This window comes from Akebia trifoliata, chromosome 11 (assembly GCF_017979445.1).
Source record: "Akebia trifoliata isolate Shusen 1 chromosome 11, ASM1797944v1, whole genome shotgun sequence".
Lineage (NCBI taxonomy): Eukaryota > Viridiplantae > Streptophyta > Magnoliopsida > Ranunculales > Lardizabalaceae > Akebia > Akebia trifoliata.
In genome coordinates, this window is record NC_141385.1 from 14,866,888 (window position 1) to 14,882,583 (window position 15,696).

Below are 15,696 nucleotides of genomic sequence, written 5' to 3' on the forward strand. Positions count from 1 at the left end.
GACTTGGTGGAACCACTCCCTAGGGCTCCAAGGAATCTAATTTTTCTTCTCATAGTGACAAACTATTTCATCAAGTGGGCTAAAACGATTCCATTAGCTCAGATTAGGGAATAGAAGGTGAAAAAGTTCATTTGGGAACATATTGTTTGCATGTTTGGTGTTCCCCATACTATTACATCAGACAATGGCAAATAGTTTATAGGAAGCCAGGTTAGAAATTTCTTTGAGAAGCATGGAATCAGACAGACCTTCTCTACCTTATAGTATCCATAGGGAAATGGTCAAGCAGAAGCTACGAACAAGGTTTTAATTGATATGCTAAAGAAAATATTGAATGAGGCAAAAGAAAAATGGATGTCTGCTCTGCACGGGGTAATGCGGACATACAAGACTAGAACTAAAGTGTTTATAGGGGCTTCTCCATTCACAATGGCATATGAGATGGAGACAATAATCCCTACAGAAAATGTCTTTCCCACAAATCAATCAAATGTGGTCACAATAGTTTAGAACGACAGGTAACTGTTATTGGAGTTAGAACTCCTATAAGAAAATAGAGACGATGCAAGGGTCATACTAGAAACTTACCACTCAAGGCTGTAAAGGTATTACAACAAGAAAGTGAAGGAAATATATTTTCAAGTAAGAGAGCTAGTTTTGAGAAAAGTGTTCCAAAACATGGTAGAATTAAACATTGGCAAGTTAGGCTCAAATTAAGAAGGGCCATATCTGGTGTCTAAAGTAGGAAGCAATGTAACTTACCATCTAGCAACCATGATAGGACAGGATGTGCCTAGGCCATGAAACACTTGTAATTTGAAGAAATATTATCAATAAAGGAGCTTTGACATTCAGTCATGAACTAAAAGAACGTAGTTGGACCCTAGAGTTGGGTCTTCTTGTGGGTCAAGGTCCTAGTGACCTTGCTCTGTCTTGAGTGACAGAGCATAGAGTTTGCCTACTTGGGGGGACAAGGTTTTAATAACCTTGCTCTGTAATGAGTGATAGAACACAATTTCCTTCATGTAAAGGGTGATAAAATAAATGTGTTGAAGGTTAGGTAAATGAAAGAGAATAAACATTCAAGTAAATGAAAGAGATCAGACAAGATATAAGGTGTTATAAAAAGTCTTGTTTCATTAATTGCGTTGAGATTACAAAAAATACCCTAGTAAGGGCAACTACAAAAAAGAAAAAAAATGTACATCTAAGCATTTTGTACAATATAAGGATGGGTAGGATCTTGAGGGGGCAAAACTGAGACTGAATGAACAAAAACATCAGATTGAGCAGCAGCAGGATCAGATGGGAGAACAGTATAGTTGGCACCAGAATAGTTGGGGTTGTCCCATCAACAATAGTAGGAGACTCCTCATCCTCCTATATCACTCAGTTCTATTGGTAGCTTTTTCATTTTGCTCAATAAGAATTAAAGGAAGGAGATTCCCAGAAGTGCAGGCATTCCACTTCGCCAATTGGAGTGGGTTGCTGAAAGTCGGGGGTAGTGATTCATCTTCCTCAGAAGATGATGCCACGTCGTATTTCTTCTTGGCGTTGCAAAAGCCCTCTTGGTAGCCAATTTTTTTTGGCTTCTTCTCAGATCAAGATGTACCCTGCCTTTAGCTTTGACAGAAGCTCCCTGGTTTGTTGATGTAAGACATCTACAATCCTTGTTAGAGTTTTATTAAGATACGTATTTCTATTTCTAGTAGGATTTCTATTTCATAGTTATATTATGAGTACAATTTCTTGTTAGTTTCTAATTTGTTTTAAATTATTTTTATTATTTATGTTATAATTTGAAGTGTTTAGAAGTATTCACTTTTCGTTATCGGATTCTAAAGTTATATTATATTATAGATATATTAGAAATGTCAATTATTGGTATTTTAGTAGGATTTTAAGTTGTACTGATGGAATTATCTATATAAGGAGCTCCAAATTTGAAAATTCAATAATTAATCAATCAATTCAATTATCTTTTCTCTTTTAATTATTTTTTCGCTTTATACTTTATTTTCTTTCAAGTTATTACTTGTTTATCAATTGAATCTATTGATTCAAATTTATTTTGAGTGTTCTATTGAACACAACCTATCAAATCTATTGATTCACACGCTTCCGCTACGTCAAGTGGTATAAGAGCTTTTGCTATGATGCACAATCATGATTGGTGAAAATAATTCATCACTAAAACTGAATTGGAAACCCTTTGAGAAGTTAGAAGAAAGCAAACATCTCAATTGTATTATCCACAACTTATTGCCAACGCAACATGTTGATCCTTCAACTCGACATAATTTTTTTTCGGACTACATGCAAGGTGCAAGGTAAGTTGTGCCAATCAATTATAAATAATGGAAGTTTGAGAATTTTAATTTCAAGCTACATGGTCAATACATTCAAGCTACCCATTACACAACACCTTACACCTTATTTTATATGTTGAATGAACGATGAATGCAAGAAGAATGTGACATGCCAATGTTCCATTTCTGTTAGTATTGGACAATATAAAGATGATGTTATTTGTGACATCGTTCTAATGAGAGCATGCCACATCCTCTTAAGAAAGCCTTGGCTTCATGATAATGTGTCACCTACCGAAGCAAAGCCAACACCTATTCTTTAATGTATAATGGTGTCAAAGTGATCTTACACCCTTCCCATTCAAAGCCCAATGCTACCCAACCAGCCAAGGAGAATGAAACATTCTTTGTTTCTACCAATATCAACAAGGACTTAAAAGAAACAAGTCAAGTGTTCTCAATGGTAGTGTAACCTTCCAACCGAGACCCTCCGATATGTATTTCTATTTCTAGTAGGATTTCTATTTCATAGTATATTATGAGTACAATTTCTTGTTAGTTCTAATTTGTTTTAAATTCATTTTTATTATTTATTTTATAATTTGAAGTGTTTAGAAGTATTCACTTTTAGTTCTAATAGGATTCTAAAGTTAATATTATATTATAGATATATTAGAAATGTCAATTATTGGTATTTAGTAGGATTTTAAGTTGTACTGATGGAATTCTATATAAGGAGCTCCAAATTTGAAAAATTCAATAATTAATCAATCCATTCAATTATCTGTTCTCTTTTAATTATTTTTTCGCTTTATACTTTATTTTCTTTCAATTTATTACTTGTTTATCAATTGAATCTATTGATTCAAATTTATTTTGAGTGTTCTATTGAACACAACCTATCACATCTATTGATTCACACGCTTCCGTTACGTCAAGTGGTATAAGAGCTTTTGCTATGATGCACAATCATGATTGGTGAAAATAATTCATCACTAAAACTGAATTGGAAACCCTTTGAGAAGTTAGAAGAAAGCAAACATCTCAATTGTATTATCCACAACTTATTGCCAACGCAACATGTTGATCCTCAACTCGACATAATTTTTTTTCGGACTACATGCAAGGTGCAAGGTAAGTTGTGCCAATCAATTATAAATAATGGAAGTTTGAAAATTTTAATTTCAAGCTACATGGTCAATATTCAAGCTACCCATACACAACACCTTACACCTTATTTTATATGTTGAATGAACGATGAATGCAAGAAGAATGTGACATGCCAATGTTCCATTTCTGTTAGTATTGGACAATATAAAAGATGATGTTATTTGTGACATCGTTCTAATGAGAGCATGCCACATCCTCTTAAGAAAAGCCTTGGCTTCATGATAATGTGTCACCTACCGAAGCAAAGCCAACACCTATTCTTTAATGTATAATGGTGTCAAAGTGATCTTACACCCTTCCCATTCAAAGCCCAATGCTACCCAACCAGCCAAGGAGAATGAAACATTCTTTGTTTCTACCAATATCAACAAGGACTTAAAAGAAACAAGTCAAGTGTTCTCGATGGTAGTGTAACCTTCCAACCGAGACCCTCCTACTCAAATTTTTTCATCAATGCAACCCCTCTTTGATGAATTTTGTCGTATTCTTCATTCGAAAATATTGAATTCATGGTCTTTTATGAAGAATATACAATGCCACACCGATTTGGTGCCCGGTACAAGTCTTCCAAATCTACCCCGTTATGGGATGATTTTGAAAGAATATAATGTATTGAAGGAACAATTAAAAAAGAACCTTGAAGCTTCCACTAACAAGTAAAAAATTGGTATCGATAGAAGATTCAAGAGATATGAAAAAGAAGACTTGATCATGATTTATCTTAGCAAAAATCATTTTCCCACCAAAATTTACAAGAAGACCAAGTTGAAGAAAATTGAACACCTTCATGAAGAAGATAAAAGATAATGTTTATGTAAAGAATTTACCTGATGATATGTTATGGTCAATATATTTTCTAATTTAAGTCTGAAGATCAGATATCATTGGAAGTGGATTAAAACGAGAGATGAATGGAAAACAAGAAAAAAAAGGCTTTCAAGATCAATTCGAGGACGAGTTTTTTTTTCAAAGAAAGGTGGCTTGATGTAAAACATCTACAAACCTAGTTAGAGTTTTATTTTTAATTCTAGTAGGATTTCTATTTCATAGTTAAGTTAGGAATACAATTCCTTATTAGTTTCTAATTTGTTTTAAATCTGTTTTTATTATTTAAGCTATAATTAGAAGTGTCCCATTTGAGTTCTAATAGGATTAAAAAGTTAGTATTATGTTATAGATAGGTTAAGAATGTTAATTTTTGGTATTTTAGTAGTATTTTAAGTTGTTATGATAGAGTTATCTATATAAGGAACTCTAAATCCGAAAATTCAATAATTAATCAATCAATTCAATTATCTTTTCTCTTTTAATTATGTTTTAGTTTTATACTTTATTTTTTTTCAAGCTATTGCTTGTTAATCAATTAAATCTATTAATTTTGAAGGTTCCATTTAACACAACCTATCGAATCTATTGATTTACATGTATTCGCTACATCATTTGCTTGGTGTCCTTAGCAACTTACTAGCTTTTGGCCTGCTCAACGGCTCAAGTAATCCTTTCATCTTGTTCAACTCGGAGAATAACATTCTCCTCTTGGAGAGTAAAAGTGTTATTCCCTCAGATCTGGTGAAAACGGCTCCTTGTACAGTATTCTTTACTTCGTTCTATCTCCGGATCTGATTCCTGATCTCCGAGGTAAGGTATCTCCTTCTTGGATCTGGGTGCTTTGAATTTGTTGTGGATTTTTGGGATGTTTTTGAGAGGTTTTTGGGTGTTTTTTAGGCTAAAATCGGAGTAGGGGTGTTAGGGAAGGAGTTAGGGCTCCAAAATTAGGGTTTTGGGGAGGTTGTGGAGGCTTCTTCACCTAATTTTTCTAGGGTTTTTTCTTTTATACGAAAATAGAGTGTGGAGGCTCCTATTTATAAAGTTTTTAGAAGCATTAGGGTTTGATTAGGGTTTCTTTTTAGGGTTTCAATTAGGGTTTAGACTTTGGTCTCATGAGATGGACTTAGTCTTTAGGGTTTTGACTTTAGTCTTAGGAGATTGACTTGATTAGTTTAGATTAGGATTTTGATTTAGGGTTTTGACTTTAGTTTTATGAGATTGACTTGATTATTGTTTAGATTAGAGTTTTGATTTAGGATTTTGACTTTAGTCTTATGAGATTGACTTTAATACTTGACTTTAGTCTTACTTATTGACTTTAATTTTGACTTTAGTTTTATTTGATTGACTTTAATATCTTGACTTTAGTCTTGCTTGATTGACTTTAAATTTTTGGAGAACCCCTCTCTATTATATCTTTAATTCTTTGGACCCCCAATGGAGGGGTCCTTAAAATATCTTGCGAACCCTCAACAATTTTGCCTGAAAGCCTGATTGATCGATTTTTTTGTTCACATTTTAAAATTAATTTTATTAATGTTTTCACTTTACATTATTTAATGATTTATTTATTAATTTTGAAAATCTTTAATTTTTAAAATTGTGAAATTACCATTTTGCCCTCGGAGAGGATTTTTTACGTTTTAAGTCGTTTTTCCATGTTGTAAGATGTTTTGGAATTAATTTTTCATAAGGAATTCAATGGGAATGTTGATTTTTGTCATTTATGAAGTTTTTTGTATGAAATAGTCGTGAACTTTATGAGGGGTATTTTCTTAATTTTGTCGAATTCTGTTAAATGGTGTTGTGAATGTGAAATGATTTATTTGGTTCCGATTTGTTGTTTTATGTGTTGAATGGGTTTTCCTAAGCGTAATGTAGGCTCTAGGGTTATTTTGATGTTAGGGGTTTTTGGTAATTTGGTCAATTTTTAGTGATTTTTATCGTGAAGCTTTTTTTGATTTGCAAGATGATGATTTCTATGTTTCTGGAATCGTATTTTCCTAGCGTAGCGTGATTTCTAAGATTTTGTCAGTTCGAGATACCTCATCCGAATTTCTGAAACACATCTAGTAACAAAATAAAGCAATGGAATACACATCCATCATTGGGAATCATTGCGATCGGGTTGATGAGTTGATTAATCAGGCGAGTGCAAAAATGGGGTGTCTACAGTATTAGGGAGTCCTGCTCGGGGCGCACGACCTCGACAAGGTGAGTGTGCTTCTTCCTACTCTGCCTCGACACCCTAAAGGTGGGATGAGCTAGGGGAGCATCAAGAATAGAAAAACCATCTAGGTTGATGTCCATGGTGGTAGAAGGAGGAGAAGAATAAAGGACTAAGGGGAGAAACTCGATGACTGGGGAGATACTGGATGAGGGTAGGGGAGTTGGCTGATAGGTCTAGGTCTGAGAAAGTGTCAGAGGGCAGAACAAAATACTCTAAGCCCTGGTCGGTCATACGGAGATGAGGGATGGTGTTTGGGGGTGGATGGTTTTTTTGGTTTTCCTTTTCCTCTTAACTTCCTTGGTTTTCTCTTCTGCTCGTTGTGTCTTCCTAGACTCAGCAACAACAAGGGCAAATCGCTCTGAAACATAGAAAGAGAGTTTATACAGTCTTTCCAGGAACGATTTCTCAAAAAGGGTAAAAAAGTCATTATGTTGGAAGGTCTCAGGGACCTTGTACCCTTCATTTGCCACCCTTGCCCCAAATTCCCATTCCCTATAAATGATTAGGGGGTTAACAAACCAACCCTATCAAAACTGGGGAGGTTCACTAGGGCATTACCCCCTGGTTTCGAAGACAGAGTAGTACTCCACACGACAGAAGATGGATTTTAGGTTGTATTTGGAGATAAACTTAGTGGGGGAGATATCCATAATCGGAATAGCTTTTACCAGTCTGTAAAAGTTACAAGACATCTGTCCTGGAGCCCAATTGATTCGGCTTAGGACTTCTTTGAGATAGGGAGATAGCGGAAAACGCAGGCCAGCCATGATTTGACCTACGTAGACCACAATCTTTCCAGGATGGCGGTGATTGAAATCCCCATGGAGTTTGATTTTGTATCTTTGGGGATGGAGTAGGTTTTAAGAAAGGTGGCTACGGTGTTAGACATTTTAGAAGAAAAAAAAACAAAGATGAGAGGACAATTACCTCCAAAGAAGTTCAAAGAAAAAGGAAGAAGGATTGAGTTGTAGACGAAATGGCTTTGGTGCTTCAAAGCTCAAGAACAGCAAAAGGGAGAAAGCGAAGATAGAAAATGACTTTCGAATCCCTAAAACCCCTATATTTATAGCAAAAAATTGTGAACAACAAGGTGCAAGTTATTGGGACATGCGTCAAATCAGGAGCGGGCAAAGCCCAATCATTTGCACCATTCAAAATTTGAAACAATAGTTTATAATTATGATGGAACCTGAAGCGAAACAATGCAATGAAGAAAAGACAAAACATAAGTGACATTCAATGATGATTGGGCCTCGTTTCTCGAGACAATGACTGAATACTAACGTTATATCGGGGAGGGGGTAATTGTAGAGCGATAAAACATTAAGATATTTAGACCCTACATGTGTCCAAAAGCTAGACTAGTAGGAGAGTAGAACTAAATGATTTTTGCTCCTAAGTGGTACCTAAGACACCTAGCTCATCTGACGGGAAGAGCTTGAACATCAGCTCTACCCAGTATATGGACCGAGTAGAGTTGATTTGTGGGTTGTCTCTGAATCAATCCCTTAATTTCAAGGAAGTCTCAGGAATCATGGAAATAACAGAGTCCAAGCAAATCTTTCCTTCATAGTAACCTCTCCTAAAATTAAGGAATCCCTACTAGAGATCCTTGAAGATCAAGGATCTCAAGGAGATTCCTTATTCGAAAAGATTTCTAAGAGAGAACTATAAATAGAGGAGACCAAGAGGGAGGAGGTTCGAAAAGTCAAAGAATCCATTACTAATAAATTTGAGAGCTAACTTTATCATTGAAAGGTTTTTGGCAGGTACCACATCGATATCACCATTAATCGAAGGAAGCAAATAACGTGGGACAACCAGAAAGAACTGAGTTGTAAGAGATAACACAAAATCACCTCTGCAATTATAATTAAAATAAGGGAGATTACAAGATGTATAGTCAAAAAATCATATTTTATTTATATATTGATTTTTAAATTCTAAAAAAAATTAATTATTTTTTATCAAAATCTCGATTGACTTGGTCGACTTTTATTGTCTTGGCCCAGATTTTCAAAATATTGTCTGAGTCATCTTGTTCATCTCAGGAGATTGTGTGAAGGCTGAGACACCGTCTATATCCGTCTCATTGTTGAATGATACCAAATGACTTGGGTGAGTCATTGCAGTCGAGAATGAGATCAAAAACCATGTTTCAGACATGGGTTCCTATCTTAGTTACTGTTTTGCGAAAATTTTGAAGCTATCTGCGAGGAAAATTGCTAGTTGTTAGTCTAAGGCCCAGTGGATTTGATTAAAGGACAAAGGAGAACTAAATAGAACAATAATTAATCTATTATTATAGGATTCAAGTGTTACACAGGAGATACAGAGAGAACTCATTTGAATGAATAATTTCAACTAAATGTATGACAAACTTGTAGCACAACCACCGCTCTATTCGCTTCCACTAATCTTTTTCTTCAAGGAATCGATTTCCATTGCTAGTTCTTGTCTGCTTGACTGAGATTATAAATGCACGTTAGAAAAATTGTGATTTTGGAGAATAAAGGAAATAGGAAACTGCATGCTTTTGGCACATTTGACACTAAACACTTTCAGTAATTGTGGTCGCTGACACATTAAAATACGCTGAGATTAAAATTCATGGGATGCAGACAATATAAAATTGACATATTTTCACAAAATCTTATACGAAATTTCTTTATCTATATATTTGGTTGGAAACCACTATTCATTTTGTAAAATATTTTGGGGAATGGTAAACTTTGATTGAAATATTCATATAAGTATGCACATACAGACCGATCAAGAAAAAATTATGCACATACAATCATCAACTGTAAATAGAAAATAGGAACACCATCTATTACAATTTACGAGAGTCCAAGTTAGTCATTATGTCAAATGCCCTTCATTCAAACTAAATGCCCCATATGATTTTTCAAGGTACCTTAATTGCCAATATCCAAGTTAGTTTGGAAGAAATAATTCATTAGACTGCTTTTATTGAGATCTTTTCAGAAGTAGTTAGAATTAAATATTTTAAATACAAATTTTCTAACATGATGTACACAAAAGTATTACTATTACTTTACATACCCAGTTGATCTTTTTGATATTTTTCCTTTATTTTGATCTAAAAACCTGTTATTGTTAAAAACAAAAAACAAAAAATATATATATACAAGTCAAAAGAAAAGCAATTCCAGTACTTGACAACTGGTTCACCTAATAAGCTCATGTGGTACTATAGTGATTTTTGTCCTTCCAATTCTATTTGGTTGGGATCCGTTGTCTTGTGAGAAAACATGATATCCTGCTGTTAAAACAAGAAATCCAATGTTCAAGATGTATCCTAGGGGCATGCAACGTATCATTGAGATACATCTTTTATTCCGATTGTTGGATTTTGTGTATTAACGGTGGGGATTTCATGTTTTTCCATGAATCACCGGATCCCAACTCTTCTCTATTTAAGAAGAATGCAAATTGCCTAAGCCCCACAAAAAAGATGCAGAGTACCACAGGTCATTTAATAATTAATAAAAGGGGGAGCATACTAGCACCCACTTTTGAGGTACGTTCACCACCTTAAAAAAAATATGATTTGGGTTTAAAAAAAAAAAAAATTCCTAATCTTCTCGTTTGTGCTCATGTGTAGAAGACGGAATGGGCAACTTACATTTTGTTTTTCCGATCGTTTTATCTTCTCTAAAGCTTCTAAGATTAAGATTTTAAAAAATTGCATGAATGGAGGTAGGTTTTTATCTTTTGATTTTTTATTTTTTTTCCAATTTTCTCTGTGCCAATATGTCAATGTTGACATAGTTCTTACCATGTCTATAGTCCAGTGTCGACATGGCAAGATCAAATATTTTTTAAACCATGTCTAAAATGGATTTAACTGCTCATATTGCTTCATGTGTCACGAAACCCTCGTAGAAACCTTCATGAATGCAAAGAAGAAGAATGAAGAGATGAAGGGTAGAGAAGAAGAATGGGAGACAGGAAGGAGGAGAAGAAGAATGAAGAGAAGAAGAAGAAGAAGAGACGAAGAAGTTGTGAAGCAGAAGGAATTTTATTTTTGTATTTATTTTTTGGTTGGTGCACTTACCTGGTGGGTATAAAAAGAAAAACGTTTTAGAATCTTGGGGTGCAATTACCAAGTGGGTGGGCATATCTTAAAAAGTGGGTGCAAGTATGCTCCCAAGCTGATAGCACCCCTCATATATTGACTTAACCACATTTCCCCTTAAATAAGTTTGTAACTTTTCACAAAGATAAAAACTTTGAACCCCAAATACATGAATATACAGGGATATGACTCTTCATGAATATGTCCATCTCATCCTAAGTTTTAAATTTAGATTTCAGTTTATAACTAAGTCAGCTTCAAAATGAAAAATATTTCGAGAGAATATTTAGACTAGTGAGAGAATAATGCAAAATCTTGGAACTTATGGAAATACTATAGCATTCATTAAATGTTTTTTGAAAAATATGCTTTAAAACTCTAGGAAGGAAATGATAAAATAAACACAATCTTAAATAAAAAGACTACAATCAACAACCACTCAAAGTAAGAAAGCAAGATCAACGACTTTATTTACGTGTCGACAAAATTATTTGACACAATGTTTATAATAATGTCATTTAAGTAGACAAAATAAAAAATAGTTCACTTTCAACCAAATGAGACCATGACAACATGGACCTACTATCTATCATAGTCCTATTTAAAATTTTAATTTTAATTTTTATTATTATTATCTAACAATCATGCATGTAATTCATCAATTGGACTTCATATAATAGTTATTACTTAAAATTGTAAGTAATAGCCTCACCATTACATCTGTTATATTACTACTGATTCATTGTTTTTCTAAATTATACATAATTTTAAATATGAAAAAAGTGGAAAACATATTTTGTGGAAGTAAAAATATACATGTTATGTTTCCTTCAATGCTTCTGGAAATGGAAATATTTGGGTATATTTCATGAATATATGCTAATAATGTTTCATTTTGGTCCTTGTGGAAATGGAATAATTTCGATATATTTCATGGAAATTTATTGGGATTATTGCCACTATCAATCGAATATGTCCATGTTGTGCTTTAGTCTTCAACATGTCATTTCATAGTACCTACATTGTTCACGATGCCAAATGCCACAAAACTTCCAATATTCCAAATATTTCCATAGTATGATTTGTTATGTCATACTATTTAATAAAAAAAAAAAAAAAACCTTTTCATGAGTCAAGAATATTACCAGTGGTAAAGGGTATGGATGGAATAGTAACTATACTACCACCATAATTTGGGAATACCTACCTCTCCATACTAGAGGACAATGCTCATCTCAATCCAAGGCATTCAAATTGTGGGACCCATTTACAAGATTTTACATACAAAGATGCATCCCCATCAGATGATCTTAACCGTCGTTTCAAAATTTCAATTTCATTCTTTTTAATGAACAAAAATGCAAGAACAAGAATCTAGAGAAATTATTAATTATTAAACGGTTAAGATCATCCAATCAAACTGATTCTTTTTAGTTTCAGTACTGTTCAAACATGCAGTTTGACACCACAACTTTGAAAACCATAAGCAATTCAAGGTAGAAAAGTCCAAAAGCTACGGTATGTGATCAATGTTTTCCTCCATTGCTCATCTTGGTCTTAAGGTTAAATATGAATCGAATTGGATAATGTTTTAATCCTTGTACAAACTACAAAACTAACTAGAACCAGATTAATGACTATCAACCATGTAGGGAATTTTCGACTTTACCTTGAATAGAAGGTATCGGTAGACAAACCATCCTGTGTACCCAAGCCCAACTAACTCCATGATCTTCGGAACCTGGGGTGACATGTGAAACCATTTCAGAGATCAGTAAATTGAAAGATGCATAAATAAGCAATATTAGCTAATTGAGATTAGTTGAGTTAATATGTTGAAATTGTAGAAATACAAGCACGCATTAGGGTTTGATCACCTACCAAAGGGACTGCATCAAGGGAACCAACCACAAGTGAAGAAAGCCAAACTGCAACAATTGCTCCACTTCCATACAAGAATACTGTAGACTTGTTTTCAAGTGCATCCCACTGTAAACGATAATAGAAACATGAATGGGTTTAAAGAAAACTACATAATACACTAAGGAGAATTGCTGGGTCAGGACATTCAGAAAGTCCCAAAATACTGGCCATTCTGACAGCACAGCCATGATTTATTCGGGAGAGAAATTTTTTTATTTTATTTTATAGGTATAGGTTAGTGGTTAGCAAATGAAGTTGGGTTCAAGGGGTTTTGATCCTAGGACGTGGAAATAACACTCCACACGTCTTACCACTTAACTAAGTTGGCACTTCGGGGGAGAGATTTATTTGCTCAAAGTATTATTCTTCTGCAAACAATGCTGCAGATGAATCATACATTAGGCTACAGTAAGCTATTACCTTCTCCTTCAAGTCGGTGAATATCTTGTTAACTTCAACGGAACTTGATGTCTCTTCTGAGGGTGTGGCTTTGATCCAGAGTGAAGAAAACCTGCGTGACTCTGCATTCAAAGATGAGCTCAAAATTTATTATGGTTATCCACCAAGACAAAGAGCATAAAAGATATATATATATATATATATATATATATATATATATATATATACTGTATGCTCCATATTCAAAATTTGGAAGAACGTCTTTCTGAAACCTTCATCAGATTGGAGATACGCAGAGTAGGGGCACAGACACAGTCAGACAGGGTACATCACGAACACGCCATTTACAAATTTTAAAGTGTCTGACTAACATAATAGTAAGAGATCATAGAATAGTGCATCTTTGATTATGGAAAGATACTTATAATTCAAATGTATCAGCTCTATATGATTTTTCGCCCTAAGAATTTTTTCAAGAAGTCCTAATCCAAAGCACTTGTCATCCTGAGCATTGAAGGCTAAACAAACTTTTGCCCTGAGTTTACATTCATATGAACTTGAACACTGTACAGAGCTGAACCAAAGAGAGGATTTTAAAGATAGGAGTTCAACTCAATAGGGACAGAGATTCTTATTGATAGGACAAATTGCGTAAGTATCAAAATCAGTGTGCATCTTAAGGCAGATGGTATGAGACAAACAGGATCCAACTACCCAAAAATCTTGACTAAATACGGTTTAATGTATATAAATGTACATTTTCTGCCAAGCAACTTTGCGAAGAACCATAAAATGATACAAGAAATCCATCGAAAATATCGAATTTCAAATTTGTTGGCTGTATCTTCTCATCCACCCACCTTTTGTTTTGGTTATTTGATCAAAACCCCACACTTGAAAAGTTATCCCAAGAGGGAATTCTTCTTCAAACAGTGTCTTCTGTTTATTAGATTTCTAATTATAGGTGCTTTAGCACAATGCACAATATCATATTGTCCAAATATTATGTTAGAATATGATTAGTTTAGATTAAATTAACCCAGGTTTTGGGGTTAGACCCATAGCTCAGTTGGTTTGACACATTACAAAGCAACTTTGAAGTCGTGAGTTCAAGTCCAGCCTACCCATAAAAAAAATATATATTAATCCAGTTTCTTTTATATTAGAATCTGTTTATATTTAGGATTGCTTTCTATTCTCTACATAAACCTTATTAAGGTTCATTACAATTCAATCAAGAGAATAAAACCAAATCCATTTTTCTTAGGAAAAATAAACAACAAAACTTATAAGGAAAATTTACCAAAATGGTGCACTATTCATTTTAATTTCGAAACTGGTAAATTACCATTTTTGGAAAATATTTCATTTTACCAAACCAGTAAAAACAGTGTTTAATGCCAAAAATGCCTTTTTTTATAAAATAATATACATAACCCATGTTTAAGTAAACAGATAGAAATATGAGATGTTTACAAAAAAAAGTGATCAACTTTTGACGAATTTACAATTCTGGCTCACTGTTCATATTACTTACCAAAACATGAATGATAATGAATTAGGAGGTTTTAAAGTGACTATTTAGCAGGTTTAATGTGACAATTTCACTTTGAACCTGCTAAATAGTCACTTTGTTCTGAAATTTTTTCTAACGAAAAAGTGATTGTTCACATTTTTGGTAATTAAAATGAAAAGTGGCTGGAATCGTAAATAACTCATTTTCAGCTCACGAAATAGTAATTCACCCTAGAAACATAACTGTTCTAGTACAAAGTGAAGAAATAACCTAAATCTTGAAGGGAAACATTATTGTAATAAAACAATTATATTTCTATCTATTTACTTAAACAGGGGATATGTTTGTTTTATAAATAGGGAATTGTTGGCATTAAACGCTGTTTTACCGTTTTAGTAAAATAAAATATTTCAAATAAGATGTACAGAGCACTGTTTTGGTAAATTTCTCTACTTATAAACCCAAAATCCATAAATTTAGTTAAGAGTTCCTGTAAATAGTATTTAAGGTATCTATCAATCTCTATTGTTAATTTTTTTTTAAACAATCTTTTTGGATTCTATCTGGGAAACAGGAAATTACAAAGATGATGAAGGAAGTGTTAGAGAATGATACCTGAGAAGTGTTTGATGGAAGTGACGATAGATGGAGTGCAAAGTCGTGGTCTGAGGTAAGGTAAAGAAGAGCCGAGTGAATTCCTCTTCTTCAGGGGGAGCTTTGTCCCTAAATGATATGCTGTTGCATCCATCGAAGTTGCTACTGCTCTTGCCATGGTCTCTCTCTCTCTCCTCTCTCGTTGACCGCACCTCGGAATCTTTCAAAAGCAGGTATCTTGTCTCGTCTCGCCTCCTACGAATACCGAGTCATCTAGTATGGTTTAACATATTAACTATTGAACATCTCCCCAAAGAGGAGGCGCGCGCGAGAAAGGGAAAATTATTAAATAATAATATATTTATATATATATATATATAGAGTAGCGTTCAATGGCCAACAGTTTGGCCAACAGTTTGGCAAACTCATTTTTCAAAACATGGGTTAGAGGTCTTGGAATGGACTGATTTTTGGTGAGGATGATCTCTATGGTGAGGAGATCATCATCACCAAAAATCAGCCCATTCCAAAACTTCTAACCTCATCAAAAATGATTTACAAAAAATGGACGGTTCACGATTTTTCAACTTGTAAAATGGGGCTAGAAGTTTTGGAATGAGCTGAT

General features: G+C 33.9%; 1 protein-coding gene across 2 annotated transcripts; it reads right to left on the reverse strand.

Annotated features, from left to right (window-relative positions):
- Nucleotides 1–8,536: 8,536 nt before the first annotated feature.
- On the reverse strand, nucleotides 8,537–15,410 carry LOC147391030 (protein CURVATURE THYLAKOID 1A, chloroplastic-like). Of its 2 annotated transcripts, none has more exons than XM_086417209.1 (5): nucleotides 15,093–15,410; nucleotides 12,983–13,083; nucleotides 12,521–12,628; nucleotides 12,309–12,380; nucleotides 8,537–8,747 (listed from the first exon to the last, which is right to left on the reverse strand). In XM_086417209.1, the coding sequence occupies exons 1-5, from the start codon at nucleotides 15,247–15,249 to the stop codon at nucleotides 8,715–8,717; spliced, it is 471 nt and encodes a 156-aa protein (XP_086273335.1). In that variant the 5' UTR covers nucleotides 15,250–15,410; the 3' UTR covers nucleotides 8,537–8,714. The 2 variants fall into 2 exon arrangements, with proteins under 2 accessions (XP_086273335.1, XP_086273333.1); XM_086417207.1 differs by lacking the exon at nucleotides 8,537–8,747 and adding an exon at nucleotides 8,814–9,003.
- Between the last annotated feature and the right edge of the window lie 286 nt (nucleotides 15,411–15,696).

Coding starts and splice junctions, on each gene's coding strand:
- LOC147391030 (XM_086417207.1), bottom strand. CDS start 15,249: ATGGCAAGAGCAGTAGCAACTTCGATGGATGCAACAGCATATCATTTA. Junction 13,084..15,092: donor TTCCATCAAACACTTCTCAG/GTATCATTCTCT, acceptor CTTTGAATGCAG/AGTCACGCAGGTTTTCTTCA. Junction 12,381..12,520: donor CCCTTGATGCAGTCCCTTTG/GTAGGTGATCAA, acceptor ATGTCACCCCAG/GTTCCGAAGATCATGGAGTT.